The sequence below is a fragment of the Ornithorhynchus anatinus genome, chromosome 7 (genome assembly GCF_004115215.2).
Source record: "Ornithorhynchus anatinus isolate Pmale09 chromosome 7, mOrnAna1.pri.v4, whole genome shotgun sequence".
NCBI lineage: Eukaryota > Metazoa > Chordata > Mammalia > Monotremata > Ornithorhynchidae > Ornithorhynchus > Ornithorhynchus anatinus.
The window spans coordinates 77715808-77732849 of NC_041734.1; the positions used below are offsets into that span (position 1 = coordinate 77715808).

Genomic DNA, 17042 nt, shown 5'->3' on the forward strand with positions numbered 1-17042 from the left:
AAATGTGAGCCCCATGTGGGACAATCTGATTACCCCGGATCTGCCCCAGCGCTTAGATCAGCGCTCAGCACATAGTAAGCGCTTAACAAATGCCATAATTATTATTATTAGAGAATGATTGTCCGCTCACTGTTACTCCAGTTATCCTCCCGCCTCTCGGACGTTCCAAGCGCTTAGTACAGCGCTCTGCACATAGTGAGCGCTCAGTAAATACTGTTGAATGAATGAATGACCCGGCGATGAGAACTCGTTGGGCTTTCCTTTCTCCTCGTGGGAAAAGGGGTTTTCCCGAGCGTTCACCGCCTCTCATCCGGTCTCCCCGATGCCCTGGGAATCCTGTCGGTGCTCGGAGGAGCGCGGCCAGTAATGCCGGCGTGATGACCACCCCGCGGACCGTCTTTAACGGTCTGTCGAATGGGGATGAAGCCTGTGAGCCTCACGTGGGACAACCCGATTCCCCTGTATCTCCCCCAGCGCTTAGAACAGCGCTCTGCACGTAGTAAGCGCTTACCAGATACCAACGTTATCATCGTTATTATTCTTTAACCGGGGCTCTGGTTCCGTTGCAGTTCTCGGCACCGACCGGGTAGAGCAGATGACCAAGACCTACAATGACATCGACATGGTCACCCATCTGCTGGCCGAGGTAAGAGGGGCCGAGACCGGGTTCGTTGGTTCGTATCGCGCGCTGCCCCTGTGCAGGACACCAAACTGAGCGGTGGCCTCAGAGGGGCCTCGCTCTCCGAGCCGCCCCGGAAACGGGTCCACTCAAGGTTTGCTTTTCCTCTTGAGACTCAGTCGGTGGCGTTTCTCGCGCGCTTACCGTCTGCAGAGCACTGGACTGAGCAGTTGGGAGAGGCCAGTACAACAGAGTTGGTAACGATAATAATAGTAATAATCGTCTTTGTTGCGCGCTTACTTTGTGCCAGGCACTGTACTGAGCGCTGGGGTGGATACAAGCCAATCACGTCGTCCCATGTGGGGCTCACAGTCGCAATCCCCATTTAACAGATGAGGGAACTGAGGCCCAGAGAAGTGACGTGACTTGCCCGCGGTCACACAGCAGACAAGTGGCAGAGCCGGGATTAGAACCCACGACCTCCTGACCCCGAGACCCGTGCTCTGGCCACTACGTCAACACGTTCCCTGCCTATTGGGAGCTTCCAGTCTAGAGGGGAAGTCTCGGAGGCCTCCTGTCACCTTTCCAGTGCTCACCCTACCTGCTGCACTGAGAATCGATCGCTCGATCGACAGTATTTAATAACATTAAAAATTGTGGTATTTGTAAGTCCTTACTATGTGCTAGGCACTGTACCAAGCGCTGGGGTGGGTACAACAATAATAATAATCATTAAGGTATTAAGCGCTTACTAGAAGCAGTGGGGCTCAGTGGAAAGAGCCCGGGCTTGGGAGGCAGAGGTCATGGGTTCGAATCTCGGCTCCGCCACCTGTCTGCTGTGTGACCTTGGGCAAGTCACCTCACTTCTCGGTGCCTCAGTTACCTCATCTGTAAAAATGGGGATTAAAAAATGTGAGCCCCACGTGGGACAATCTGATTACCCTGTATCTACCCCAGCGCTTAGTACAGTGTTCTGCACATAGCAAGCATTTTACAAGTACCATTATTCTTATTACTAAACGCTTGGGAAAGTCAAAATAGGTAGAGTTGGAAGACATGATCCCTGCCCAGAAGGAGCTTATAGTCTACAGAGGGAGCAGAGGTTGAAGTAGATTAGGGGTAAGGGAGTAGATTTTCTTGGGAAAGATCTTGGCAGGCCCCTCCCGACCTTTAATAATAATAATAATAATAATAATAATGGTATTTGTTAAGCGCTTACTCTGTGCAAAGCACTGTTCTTTAAGAGAGGAGCGTACCTGGCTGGAGGAGAGCCTTGCTCTCAGAATTCGTGAGGGGAAGCAGCTTGGCTTAGCGGAAAGAACCCGGGCCCGGGGGGGGTCAGGATCTGCTGCCTTAGTGGCAAGAGCCCAGGCTTGGGAGTCAGAGGACTGAGTTCTAATCCCGCCTCCGCCACTTGTCCCCTGGGTGACCTCGGGCAAGCCGTTTAACTTCCCCGGGCCTCAGCTCCCTCATCTGTAAAATGGAGATGAAGGCTGTGAGCCCCACGTGGAACAAGCTGATTCCCTTGTATCTACCCCAGTGCGTAGAACAGTGCTCGACACATAGTGAGCGCTTAACGAATACCATTAAAAAAAAAAAGAATTTGGGCTCTGCCCCTTTTCTGCTGTGTGACCTCGGGCGGGTCGGTTCACTTCTCCGTGCTTCGTCAGTTTCCTCAGCCGCAAAATGGGGATTCGGTGTGCGCTCTCCCATCCCCTTAGACCGTAAGCCCCAGGGGGAACGGCGATCGGATTCAACCTGATGGTCTTCTCTCTGCCCCCGCGCTCAGTACGGGGCTCGGCCCACGGGGTTTAACGTGTCCCACGGTTATCGTAACCGGTGATCGCTGATATTCAGCGCTCGTTATTTGTCGAAGCGCGGCGCTAAGCACTGGGGAAGACGCAACATAAATCAATGGAACAAAATCCCCGCCCCACCTAAGGCTCACATTAGAGGAGCAGCGTGGCCGAGTGGCTAGAGCCCGGGCCCGGGAGTCAGAAGGTCGTGGGTTCCAATGCCGGCTCCGCCACTTTGTGACCCGGGGCAGGTCACTGTACTTCTCTGGGCCTCAGTGACCTCATCTGTAAAATGGGGACTGAGACTGTGAGCCCCATGGGGGACAGGGACCGCGTCCAACCCGCTCTACTTGTGTCCACCCCCACGCCTAGTACGGGGCCTGGCACGTAGGAAGCGCTAAACAAATACCACAGTTATTTAACAAATAACACAATTATTACTACGCAGAAGAAGTGAGAGCGGTGATTTTAACCTCTGTGGGGCTCGGTTTCCTCATCTGTTAAGGTAAAATAAATGAGTTACTCCAGGTGACCCACCAGACCAGGGCTGTGGGCTGGGCTCCGGGCGGCTTTTGGAGCCCACTGGTTTTTTCTCAGCCGGTCGCGACCCGGTGCCCCGACTGGTCTGTACTGGTTGCGGTCCTGTTCTGGGACTTTCCTTGGGCGGCGGCGGGACCTTCCGCCTTAGGTGGGGTTGAGAAGCCTTACGGCCTAGCGGAAAGAGCCCGGTCCTGGGAGTCGGGGGACCTGGGTTCCAATCCCGGCTCCACCACTGCAGTCTGCTCTATGACCCTGGGGAAGTCGCCTCAGTTCCCTCCTCTGTTAAAAAAAACCCAGAGATTAGGACCGTGAGCCCCATGTGGGACGGGGACTGTGTCCAACCTAATTAGCTTGTATCTACCCCACTGCTTCAAACGGTGCTTGACATATAGTAAGTGCTTAACAAATTCCATCTCATTATTACTCTGGGCCTCAGTTCCCTCATCTTTAAAAAAACTAATAATAATAATGGTATTTGTTAAGCACTTGCTATGTGCCAGGCACTGTCCTAAGCATATAAGCAAATGGGGTTGGACACAGTCCCTGTCCCACGTGGGGCTCACGGGCTCAATCCCCGTTTTATATATATGAGGTAACTGAGGCACAGAGAAATGAAGTGACTTGCCCAAGGTCAAGGAACTGGGATTAAAAGCCATGACCTTCTGACTTCCAGGCCCGTACTTTATCCACTACGCCATCATTAAGTCCCCGAGCCCCCCGTGGGACTTTGTCCAACCCGTTTATCTCGTATCTCCCGCAGCGCTCAGTACAGCGCCTGGGACCCAGTAAGCGCTCAACGAACGGCGCGATTGCCATCGTGATTGTTCCCACTTGATTTGATTTGCTCTGAAATGGCGGGCGCTTTGTCTCTGGGCAGCGGGACCGGGACCTGGAGCTCGCGGCCCGAATCGGACAGGCTCTCCTGAAGCGGAACCGCGGCCTGTCGGAGCAGAACGAGGCCCTGGAGGAGCAGCTGGCCCAAGCCTTTGATCGGGTGAGTGAGGAGGGCCGGGAGGGCCGGCGGTTTCGTCGGGCCGGCGGTTTCCGTCGGGCCGGGACCCCTCCGCCGGCAGAGGCCTCGCCCGGGACTCCCCGGGGGGGCAGCGGAGCAGCCGTGGGGGCCGAGAAGGAAGACCCTCTGGGACGGCAGAGGCTACGTTGAACGTCGATTACTGGGTAACGGGCGGGGTCCGAGGCAGAGCAGCAGCCCGGTGTAGCTCCCGCAGCCCGGGCCTGGGAGTCACGGGTTCTGATGCCGCCTCCACCACTTACTTGTCTGCTGCGTGACCTTGGGCAAGTCAGTTAACTTCTCTGTGCCTCAGTCACCTCATCTGAGCCCCATGTGGAGCCAACCCGATTTGCTTATATCCGCCCCGCCGCTTAGTACGGTACCTTGCACATAGTAAGCGCTTAACAAATGCCATTATTATTATTATTATTATTATTTTGCCCTGGCCTTATATTTGAATACTTCACCCTCAGCCCTGCCGGAGACACGTTATTATCGATCCCTTCCTGGAATGTGGCTCAGTGGAAAGAGCCTGGGCTTGGGAGTCAGAGGTCGTGGGTTCAAATCCCGGCCCAGCCACTTGTCAGCTGCGTGACTTTGGGCAAGTCAGTTAACTTCTGTGTGCCTCAGTTACCCCATCTGTAAAATGGGGATTAAAGCTGTGAGCCCACATGGGACAACCCGATTCACCTTGTATCCTCCCTAGCACTTAGAACAGTGCTTTGCACGTAGTAATGCCATTATTATTATTATGCTGTAGAAGCACCACGGCCTAGCGGGTAGGACACGGGGCCTGGGAGTCAGGAGGTCATGGGTTCTAATCCCAACTCTGCCACTTAATAATTATTACGGTATTTGTTAAGCACTTACTATGTGCCAGGCACTGTACTGAGTGCTGGGGTCGATACAAGCAAATCGGGCCGGACGCCGTCCTCGTCCCACGTAGGGCTCACGGTCTCGATCCCCATTTTACAGGTGAGGTAACTGAGGCCTAGAGAAGTAAAGAGACTTGCCCAAGGTCACAGAGCAGACAGGAGGCAGAGCTGGATTAGAACCCGTGACCTTCTGACTCCTAGGTCTGTGCTCTATCCACTCCACCGTGCTGCTTCTGTATCTGTTTTTTGTTATATTGTTACTCTTCCCTGGGCTTAGCACAGTGCCTGGCGTACAGTGAGAGCTCAATGAATACGATGGAATTTGCAGGTGATGATGATGATGATATTAGTTCAGTGCTTGCTGTGTGACGAGCACTGTTCTAAGTGCTGGGCCAGATCCAAGCTAATGAGGTTGGACACTGTCCCTTATGGAGCTCTCGGTCTTAATCCCCATTTTACTGGTGACGTAAGTGAGGCACAGAGAAGTGAAGTGGCTCCCCAGGGTCACACAGCAGACAAGCGGCGGGGCCGGGATTAGAACCCAGGTCCTCCTGACTCCCAGGCCCGGGCTCCGTTTGGGGAACAGCGTGGGTCTACCCAGCGACCCGCGCCACGGGAACTGTGTGGGACACCCCCTAAAAGCTGATCGTAATTTGACCCGGCACCCAAACTTTCCGCAGTCTGATTGCAGAAGAAAGGGGAGCGCTTTCAGTTTGTACCCTGCAGAGCACGCTGGGGACCGGCACTTGCCGTGTCAGTCAGAGGATTTGTGCCGGGGATAATTCTTGCTCAAGAGGAGAAGCAGCGTGGCCTAAGGGAAAGAGCCCGGGTCTGGGAGCCAGAGGACCTGCGTTCCAATTCCGGCTCCGCCCCTCGGCAGCCGTGTTCCTTGATTCATTCATTGGGTCGTATTTACTGAGCATTTACTGTGTGCAGAGCACTGTCCTAAGCGCTTGGGAGAGTACGTGGCCTAGTGGATAGAGCACGGGCCTGGGAGTCAGAAGGTCACGGGTTCTAATCCCGGCTCCGCCACTTGACTGTTGTGTAGTCACTTCACTTCCCTCCACCTCAGTTCCCCCGTCTGTAAAATGGGGATGAAGACCGCGAACGCTGTGTGGAACGGGGACCGTGTCCAGCCCAATTATCTTGTATCTACCCCGGCGCTTAGGACGGTGCCCGGCACATAGTAAGCGCCTAACAGATACCAACATTATTATTAATTATTATTAACGTTGGTATTTGTTAAGCGCTTACTATGTGCAGAGCACTGTTCTAAGCGCCGGGGTAGATGCCGGGCGATCAGGTTGTCCCACGTGAGGCTCCCAGGCTTCATCCCCACTTTTACAAATGAGGTAACTGAGGCCCAGAGAAGTTAAGTGACTGGCCCACAGTCACACAGCTGCCAAGTGGCAGAGGCGGGATTCGAACCTGCACTCGAACCGGGATTCGAATGAATTATTAGTAGTAAAGAGACACATTCCCCCGCCCACAGTGAGCTACGGTCTAGCAGTGTGACCTCGGACGAGTCACTTCACTTGTCTGGCCCTCGGTTACGTCGTCTGTAAAACGGGCATCAGTGCTCCGAGCTCTGCGTCCAACCCGATCGGGTGGTGTCCGCCCCCCCCCCCGCGCCGCGTCCGGAGCCCGGCCCATAGTGAGGGGAGGCGGAGAAGGGTGCCCGAGGCTCGAGGTGCCCGTCGTTTACCCGGCTCCCTGGTGGTGCAGGTCAACCAGCTGCAGCATGAGCTGTCCAAGAAGGAAGAGCTGCTCCGCCTCGTCTCCATCGCCTCCGAAGAGAGCGACCTGGCCCCCAGCTGCTCCACACCCCTGCGCTTCCATGAGTCCTTCAGCCTGTCCCGGGGCCTGCTCCAGCTCGACGTGCTCCAGGACAAGCTCAAGGACCTGGAAGAGGAGAATCTGGCTCTTCGATCCAAGGTAGATCCAGGTTCCGGCACTATCTGGATGACGCTCTGAACCACCCCCTTGCCTTGCGGGGCGCTGGGCCTTCAGACAGGTGGCGGGGCGAAGGCGCGCTCACGGGGAGGCGGACGTGTCCCCGGGAGGCCGGTAGATTGCCCCCGAGGGACAGCGGGAGAACCTTCCCCTAGCCGGGCTGGACGGAGCGGGATTCGGTCATCTCCGAAGCCGAGAGAAGAAGTCGGCACCCACGTGCCCTGACCGGGCATCTCGTGGCAGGTTAGGAAGCAGCGTGGCCTAGTGGGGAGACCTCGAGCCTGGGACTCGGAGGACCTGGGTTCTCGTCCCGGCCCCGCCGCGTGACCGGGGGCGAGTCGCTGTACTTCCGGGCCTCGGTTCCCTCGTCTGTAAAATGGGGATTCGGAACGTGGGACCTGATGATCTTGTGTCTACCCCAGAGTTCGGTACAGTGCCTGACACGTGCAGTGTGCTTAACAAGCGCCGTTTTAAAAGAAGAAGTTGCCCAGTTGAACCCAGAAAGAGCAGCGGTTCGTCCGGCCCATCGTTCCGTCTCCTGGCAGTGGCGCCAGAAGATGCTTAGAGGGTCGGGGAGGGAACACAGAGGAATGGACAGTGCTCGACACCTACTGAGAGCTTGACAGACGCCGTGATTATCATTATTCATTCATTCAGTCGTACTTAATGAGCGCTTACTATGTGCAGAGCACCGTACTAAGCGCTTGGGATGTACCACTGGGCAACAGATAGAGACGATCCCTGCCCAGTGACGGGCTCCCAGCCTAATCGGGGGAGACGGACGGACAGAAGCAAGACGACATCATCACGATAAATAGAATCAAGGGGATGTATACCTCAATAACAAAATAAATAGGGTAAGAATAATCATTAATAATGAGGGTACTTGTTAAGTGCTTACTATATGCCAGGCACTGTACCGAGCGCCCGAGTGAATACAAGCGAGTCTAGTCGGACCCGGCCCCCCGTGGGGCTCACGGTCTCAATCCCCATTTTACGGGTGCGGTAACAGAGGCCCGGAGAAGTAAAGTGACTTCCCCAAGGTCACAGAGCTGACAAGTGGTGGAACCTGGAATAGGGAATCCCCCTACCACGTGAAGCTAGGACGGGCCCCCGAACAGCAGCTGGCCAGTGGTCCCCGGGCACCGCCGCTGCTGCTTCACGAGACACAGATCCGGCTAGACGGAAGAGATAGCCGTGGGACTCAGAGGTCACGGGTTCTGATCCCCGCTCCGCCACTTGCCAGCTGTGTGGCTTCGGGCAAGTCACTTCACTTCTCTGTGCCTCAGTCCCCTCATCCGTAAAATGGGGATGAAGACTGTGAGCCCCACGTGGGACCACCCGATGACCTTGTATCGACCCCAGCACTTAGAACAGTGCTTTGCACATAGTAAGCACTTAACAAATACCATAATTATTATGATTATTTCCCACAAGAGCGGTGTAGCGGTGGGAAAACATCCCCGGTGGCCAGTGGTGAATTATGCGCCTCGCACCTGGAGGTAGAAAGCGCTCTGGGATTATTCCAAGTGTCTGCATTCCAGGTGCAGCCATAAACTCCTAAACTCTAGTAACCTTTGAGAGGCTTTTAACAAAGCGTTCACTCCCCTGATTGTCCCTCTTGGCGCCTTCTGAAACCTTTGCTCTTTGACCTGAGCAGAAAGGGAGTGCCCGGCTTATTCGAGTTGTGATAACATTCTGTGAAAGTGACATTCTGCCGGTGTTTGGGGTGTCTTTTCTGGAAGATATAAGGAGTTTCATTGTTGATGAGAAAAGATTCAAGTGTTTATCCCCAACCACAAAGGAGTTTTGAGGTGGGGCTGTGGTTTTCAGTGCTTATCACCGAGCCGTTCCCCTTCAAATGATTCGATTTTACTATTCGCGCTTTGATTTTCTTTCCAAAGGTTTGTCACATAAAGACAGAAACGATCACCTACGAAGAGAAGGAACAGCAGCTGGTCAGCGACTGCGTTAAAGAGCTCCGTGAGTGCCAGAAGCCAAAATAATAATAGTAATGAGAGTAATAGTATTGTTTTATCGCTTACATGTGCGTCAAGCGCTGTTCGAAGTGCCGGGGTATATCCCGGTCAGACATGTCAGACACGGTCCCTGTCCCACGTGGAACTCACAGTTGGAGAAGCAGCGTGGCTCAGTGGAAAGAGCCCGGGCTTGGGAATCATTCATTCATTCATTCAGTAGTTTTTATTGAGTGCTTAGTATGTGCAGAGCACTGTACTAAGCGCTTGGAATGTGCAAATCAGCAACAGATAGAAACAGTTCCTGCCCACTGACGGGCTTACAGTCTAATCGGGGGAGACGGACAAAAACAATAGCAATAAATAGAATCAAGGGGATGTACATCTCATTAAAAAAAATAAGTAGGGTAATAAAAATATATACAGTTGAGCGGACGAGCACAGTGCTGAGGGGAGGGGAAGGGAGAGCATGGGTTCTAATCCCGGCTCTGCCCCTTATCAGCTGTGTGACTTTGGGCAAATCACTTCACTTCTCTGTGCCTCAGTTCCCTCATCTGGAAAATGGGGATTAAAACTGTGAGCACCACGTGGGACAACCTGATTACCTTGAATGCACCCCAGCACTTAGAACAGTGCTTGGCACATAGTGAGCGCTTAACAAATACCATAATTATTATTATTATTAGAAGGGAGGGCAGGTTTTGAATCTCCATTTTACAGACGAGGAGCCTGAAGCACAGAGAAGTTAAGTGTCTTGCCCCAGGTCAAGCAGGCCAGTGGCAACCTGGCCTAGTGGATAGAGCACAGGCCTGGGAGGCAGGGACTGTCTCTATCTGTTACCGATTTGTCCATTCCAAGCGCTTAGTACAGTGCTCTGCACATAGTAAGCGCTCAATAAATACGAATGAATGAATGAATGAATGAATGAATGAATGAATGAATGAATGAATGAATGAGGCAGAAGAACCTGGGTTCTAATCCCAGCTCTGCCATTTATCTGCTATGTGATTTCGGGCAAGTCACTTCACTTCTCTGTGCTTCAGGCTCCTCGTGCCCGAGTTCCCTCATCTTAAGAGTGTGAGCCCCATGTGGGACGTGGACTGTGTCCAACCTGATTAGCTTGTATCCACCCCAGCGTTTAGTACAGTGCCTGGTACATAGTAAGCACTGAACGCCGACACCATTAGAAAAGAATAATAATGTTGGTATTTGTTAAGCGCTTACTATGTGCCAAGCACTGTTCTAAGTGCTGGGATAGATACAGGGTCATCAGGTTGTCCCACGTGGGGCTCACAGTCTTCATCCCCATTTGAGAGATGAGGGAACTGAGGCCCAGAGAAGTGAAGTGACTCGCCCAGGGTCACACAGCTGACAGGGGGCGGAGCCGGGATTAGAGCCCATGACCCTGCTTCTCCCGTGTAACTCAGTTTCCCCTAGAGAATTTCTAGCGGGCCAAATCCACCCCTCTGAGTTTTTCCATATGGTGCTGACTTGAAGGCATTCTTCTCTGGGCCTCACCCTGGCTCATAAATTGGATTGGCGATAAGGAAGGAGTGGCTCACCAAGCAGTGCAGAAGCCAGAGTGATGACGTTGAAAGCGAGCACTGATTGAAAGCAAGCACTTATTGGGGAACTTTGATTTGAAGCCATTACCCTCAACAAAGCTTCGAGCTAAGATTCCTGTGTGCGTCCCTTGGTCCCACCCGATTCAAGTTTTAATGAGGGAACATTCATTCATTCAGTAGTATTTATTGAGCACTTACTATGTGCAGAGCACTGTACTAAGCGCTTGGAATATACAGTTCAGCAACAGATAGAGACAATCTCTGCCCGATGACCGGCTCACGGTGTAATTGGGGGAGACAGACGGACACAAACGAGGCAACATCATCGCGATAAATAGAATCAAGGGGATTCTGTTAACATTAGCAAAGTAAATAGGGTAATAAAAATCTATCCAAATGAGCACAGTGCTGAGGGGAGGGGAAGGAGGGGGAAGGGGGAGGGAGCAGAGGGTGGAGAGGGAGCAAAGAGGGAGCAGAGGGAAAAGAAGCTCAGTCTGGGAAGGCCTCCTGGAGGAGGTGAGCTCTCAGGGCTTTGAAGAGGGGAAGAGAGTTTGGCGGAGGTGAGGAGGGAGGGCGTTCCGGGACCGCGGGAGGACGCGGCCCGGGGGTCGACGGCGGGACTGAGGGACGGTGAGGAGGTGAGCGGCGGAGAAGCGGAGCGTGCGGGGTGGGCGGTGGAAAGAGAGAAGGGAGGAGAAGTAGGAGGGGGCAAGGGGATGGACAGCTTGGAAGCCTAGAGTGAGAAGTTTTTGTTTCGTGCAGAGGTTGATAGGCAAAATGTGCCCAGCACATTCTAAGCACTGAGGTAAATACAAGGTAATTAGGTCGGACACACACCCTGCCCCACAGAGGGCTTTCCGTCATAATCCCTCTTTTACAGATGAGGCAACCGAGGCCTAGAGAAGTGACTTCCCCAAGGTCACACCAGTGACCAGTGGTGGAGTCAGAATTGGAACCCAGGCCCGGGCTCTTTCCAATAGGCTACGCTACTTCTCAGATCAGGGAATCTCTGACCTGGAAACCCAAGGTGCCTGTGTTTCCCTCCACCCGTCCCTGCTGTCCACCATCATAAATAAGATAAATGGTGATATTTGTTAAGCGCTTACTATGTGCAAAGCACTGTTCTAAACGCTGGGGGATACAGGGTGATCAGGTTGTCCCACGTGGGGCTCACAGCTTTAATCCCCATTTTACAGATGAGGTCACTGAGGCACAGAGAAGTTAAGCGACTTCCCCAAAGTCACACAGCTGGCAAGCGGCGGAGCCGGGATTAGAACCCACGACTTCTGACTCCCAAGCCCGGGCTCTTTCAACTGAGCCACACGCTGCTTCTCTGAAATGACGTGTAGGAATCCTGGGCCTGGGGAAGACTGACGGGCTAAAATGCCTGCAGCGGCCCTTCAGTCCCCATGTCTTCCGTGACCTGAGTTTAATCCATCCATCAGTGGTACTTGTGGAGCACTTCCTGTGTGCAGAGCACTTCGCTCAGCACTTGGGAAAGTGCGCTACGATGGAGTTGGTAGGGGCGACCCCGACCCGCAAGATGTCTATGGGGGAGATGGATGATAAATAGTTGAGTATAAGGACTTGTACATCAGCGCAGCGGGGCTGGGATGAGTATCAGAGTGCCGAGAAGCAGTGTGGCCCAGTGCATAGAGCGTGGGCCTGGGAGTGAAAAGGGCCTGGGTTCTAATCCTAGCTCCATCACTTGTCTGACCTAGGGCAAGTCGCTTCACTTCTCCGTGCCTCGGTTACCTCATCTGTAAAATGGGGATTGAGACCGCGAGCCCCGTGAGGGACAGGAACTGTGTCTAACCTGATTACTTTGTAGCTACCCCAGCGCTTAGAACACTGCCTGGCAAATAATAAGCATTTAATAAATACCATAAAATAAAAGAGTGCATAGAGTGGCATAGAGAGGAGGGCAGATGAGGAAAATGAGGGCTTAGTCAGGGAAGGCGTCTTGGAGGAATCCAATCAATCAGTGGTATAATAATAATAATGTTGATATTTGTTAAGCGCTTACTATGTGCAGAGCACTGTTCTAAGCGCTGGGGTAGATTTACAGGGTAATCGGATTGTCCCAGGTTAGGCTCACAGTCTTAATCCCCATTTTACACATGAGGTAACTGAGTCACAGAGAAGTTAAGTGACTGTATTGAGTGCACACTGTGTGCAGAGAGCATTGGGAGAGTAACAATAGATGAAAGTTGGTAGACACGTTCCCTGCCCACAAAGATCCGAGATGTGAGTTCAAATGACCACACTTGGGCCTAGCCTGAAAGCTTCCGGGCCGACTGAAGAGGAAGTTCCCGAAAGCGGATGGTTTCGTTTCCGAGCCGACTGGAGAGTCGGGTGAGCGTTTGCCTCCGGAAACGCTTCTGTGCTCCCTTTCCACCGTAATAAGACGGACCTTCCCAGGTGTCTTCAAAATCAGATCCTGGATTTGAGACCCTGTCAAAAGCCCTGTCAAAGTTAAATTAATAATTGAATTTGTGTATTAAAACTCGTCTTTTCCTCAAATGAAAAGCACGTGGGTGAGCCATGAATGCCGTTCTGTAATCCCTGGCTGTTTGGCTACCAGAGGAACTCATCGAGTCGGCTTCAAGGATGAATGGGGTCTTACAGAGACCGTGTTAAAAAAAGAATCTCCACGTTCGGTCAGAGAGGAGGGAGAGGGCGGGAGGAAAGCGGGGAAGTGGAGGAGGGAATGGGGTTTTCACAGGAGCCCGGGGTGATGAGCATCTTGGCTAGATTCCTCCGACTTCGCCGTTTCCCGGAAAATCCACAGCATCTGATCGTTTCCACTTTGGTCAGCTGCCAGGTCTTGACGTCACTTGGCTCTATCTGGAAAAGTTTACTTCCTTCATTCCTTCTGTTTATGGCCGTATATTGAAAGACAACGGCAAGCTCCTTGGACAGAGCTTATATCTGCTAACTCTGTTGCGCTTAGTTCAGTGCTCTCCACTCAGTAAATGCGATCAGATGTTCCCAGCGACCCTTGACCTTCGCCTTTCCCTCCGCACCCACAGCACTTAAGTCTCCCTCCTGACAGTTCCCTGTGGGCAGGGACGGTGTCTACCATTGCTGCTAGAATATACTCCCCAAGCGCTTAGCTTAGTACGGCGCTCCACGCAGCGGAAGCGTTCAGATCCCACCGACTGATCGACCGGTCCCGGCGACGGCATTGTGCTTCTCAGGTGAAACGAACGCCCAGATGTCCCGGATGACGGACGAGTTGGCGGCGAAGAGCGACGAACTGATCCGCTACCAGGAGGAGATCTCGTCTCTCCTGTCCCAGATCGTCGACCTCCAGCACAAAATCAAAGAAGTAAGTGGGTTGCCCTAACCTGGCTTCCCTCTAGGCTCTAAGCTCGTTGTGGGCGGCCAACGTGTCTGTTAGATTATATTGTACTCTCCCACGCACTTAGTACAGTGCTCTGCACGCAGTAGGCGCTCAATAAATACCCTTGACTGATTCACTGACTGGAAGCCGCGAAGTCAGCTCTGGCTCCGTCGCCTCTTGGACCATTCTAGACAGCTGTCTTCACCGAGTGCTAAATTCCTCCTCTAAACTGTAAGCTCATTGTGGGCAGGGAATGCATCTGTGGCATTCATTCATTCAATCATTTATTGAGCTCTTACTGGGTGCAGGGCACTGTACTAAGCGCTTGGAATGTACAGTTCGGCAACAGATAGAGAATCCCTGCCCCTGCTCACAGTCTAAAAGGGGGAGACAGGCAGCAAAACAAAACAAGTAGTCAGGCATCAGTACCATCAAAATAGATAAATAGAATGTTCTACAGTACTCTCCGAAGCGCTTAGTTCAGTGCTGTGCGCACAGTAAGTGCTCAATAAATCCAGTTGACTGACCGACTAGGCTGGAAGTTCTAGTCTCCCTCTAGACTGTGAGGTTCATCGTGAGCGGAGAACTCTGTTGTAGGGTCCTCTCCCAAGCGCTCAGTACAGTGCCCTGCACACAGTAAGCACTCAATAAGTACCATCGGTTGATTGACAGAGGGCAGAGATGGTGTCTGCTAGCTCTCTTGCACTCTCCCAAGCGCTTTGTTCAATCTCTGTTGGCGGGTACTGAAATACCATCCACCGATTGCTGGCTGAGCGTCTACTGTGGAAAATCAACATCCTGATTGAAAGTGGAAGCTCCTTTTATTTTTAAGGTATTGTTAAGCACTTACTATGTACCGTGTACCGGAGCTCTGCACACAGTAAGCCCACAGTAAATACAATCGGTTGATTGACTACCAGGCACTGTACTAAACGCTGGGGTAGAGATAAGAGAATCGATTTGGACACCGTCTCTGTCCCCCGGGGGGCTCACAGTTTTCATCCCCATTTTACTGACGTGGTAACTGAGGCCCAGAGAAGTGAAGCAACTTGCCCAAGCGGACAAGTGACGGCACTGGGATTAGACCCCAGGTTCTCTGACTTGTAGGGGCAGGATGAATCTTGCGCTTCTGTCGTAGTCTCCCAAATGCTTAGCACAGTGCCTTGCCACCCATTCAGGCCCTTGATGAGACCCATCACTCGCTACCCCGGCACTACCATTTCAAATGGAGGAAAAAAAATAACCACTCTTCCCGGAGTTTCAATCTAACTGGGGAAGGTAGGGCTAATGGCTAAGGGTTTACAGATACATTCATTCAATCGTATTTATGGAGCACTTACTGTGTGCAGAGCGCTGTACTACTAAGCACTTGGAATGTACAATTCAGCAACAGAGAGAGACGATCCCTTCCCAACAACGGGCTCGCGGTCTAGAAGGGGGAGACAGAAAGCAAAACAAGTGAACGGGCATCAATACCATCAAAATAGATACAAATAGATTAGCACCAACAGCAAGAAGCTCCTTGTAATTTACGGAGGGAAATGCATGCTGCGAGGGGAAACCGGAGCAAGTAGAAAGCTCGGTCTGGGGATTTATCTGTGAAGTGTGAAGCTGAATCAGCCTCTCCCCCGCTTCTGCTATTCTTTTGGTTAAACGGGGCAATATTTGTCCCCCGATTACCTCAGAGAGCTGCTGCGCCAACACTTGTAATCTATGAAGTAGTTTCACAAGGGGACACTTCTTGCCACTCTAATTCAGAGTAAATGGAGCTAGGCCACCAAAGATTTCACCCGCTTCAGTGTATTTATTGAGCATCTCCTGGGTGCCAAGCATTGAACTGAGGGCTTGGGTGAAAAGAATGGACGTAAAGCAGGGTCTCTACCCTCAAAGAGTTTACAGTCTAAGGGGGGGAGACGGACATAAACAGTGTGCACCAGGAGGGTGCTTAAGTGGGGACCTGGTGGGGGCACCTGGAAAATAGCTGGAGTTTTCCAGAGGCGTGTTATATGTTGTGTCTTTTCGTGTGTGTGTGCGTCACCAGCATGTGATCGAAAAGGAGGAACTCAGACTTCACCTGCAAGCTTCTAAAGATGCCCAGAGGCAGCTGACCATGGAGGTAACGAGATTTTCCGCCGTATCCCTCGGCCCCGAGGGGCAGAGGAGAGGGAACCAGCATTTCCTCTAAACTATATGAAGACAGGTTGGACCCAAAGAGGCAGGTGATGACTCTGGGAGGGAAAAATGAAGGCTAATACAAAGCAGGCTGTGTTAAAACAAAATAAAAATAAAGCACCTCCCCCTGGAGGGAAAGGTTAAATTCAAAAGTCTGTGGCTGAGGTGTACGACCATGAAAAGCCGGGGATTGAATTTTAAGGATCCGCTAGGAATCGGTGAGTTTTCTGGCCAGGCTTCTCATTCTCGTTAATAGTTTCAAAAGATTCCCCCTGGTCTTACAGATCCCTCAGTGGGACCAAGGCAAACAGGCGGATTGAAATTCTTTTCTGGGGAGTGAGTGCCAAAGTTCCCCCAGCTATGCGGCAGGTGTGAAATATAAGCAGTTGAGTTGCAGAAGCATTTTTAATTTCCATAGACGCCCCCCCCCCCCCCCCCCCCCCCCCCCCGACATTGTACGTCATGTTCGCGTTCTTTAGACTTATGAGAATCGGCATAAAACAGTTTGAGGGAGTGGGGAGGGCAAAACACTCGAGGGATTAGTCATTGAGTATAGATTGATTTTCTGTACCCAGAATGAAAAGAACCAGACCAACACCTAGTTCTGGTAAGACAAATTAAACCCCCGAGATTCATTAACCAACTCTCTAGTCCCTTCACCTTGGAATTGGCCAATGTTAGCTTCTTTTTTAACGTTAACATCCTATAACTCACGGAGCTAATACATTTCCTTTTAGGACTCCGAAATCTAATGCAAGAGTGAAAAGTTTTGGCAGTTCTCGGCCAGGTGGGGATTAATAATAACAATAATGATTTTAATAATAATTACTATATCTGTTAAACGCTTACTTTGTGCCGAGCACTGTTCTAAGCACTGGAATAAATGCAAGGTCATCAGATTGGACAAAGTCCTTGTCCCACATGGGGCTCACAGTCTTAATTCCCATATTCCAGGTGAGGTAACTGAGACAGAGAGAAATGAAGTGGCTTGCCCACGGTCACCCAGCAGACGAGTGGCAGAGCCAGGATTAGAACCCACGTCCTCTGACTCCCAAGCCCGCGCCCTTGCCATTAGGCCGTGCTGCTTCCCAATTCGGAGCATTGGGAAGCATCTCTATTTTTTCTTTTCAATGGCAGCCGGTTCCACTGGCACAGCGAGAACGGGTGGGGGCCGGGGGGGTCCTGCGGGGG

The 17042-nt window shown here is 52.2% G+C and overlaps 1 protein-coding gene across 8 annotated transcripts in view; it reads left to right on the plus strand.

Annotated features, from left to right (window-relative positions):
* Positions 1–17042, plus strand: part of TRAK2 (trafficking kinesin protein 2) — a 74705-nt gene that overhangs the window by 44161 nt on the left and 13502 nt on the right. For all 8 annotated transcript variants that reach the window (XM_029069140.2, XM_029069144.2, XM_029069147.2 and 5 more), the window contains 6 exons: positions 570–646; positions 3833–3949; positions 6565–6774; positions 8697–8775; positions 13534–13664; positions 15721–15795. In XM_029069140.2, coding sequence (XP_028924973.1) covers positions 570–646; positions 3833–3949; positions 6565–6774; positions 8697–8775; positions 13534–13664; positions 15721–15795 — 689 coding nt within the window. The remainder of the gene's footprint in view (positions 1–569; positions 647–3832; positions 3950–6564; positions 6775–8696; positions 8776–13533; positions 13665–15720; positions 15796–17042) is intronic.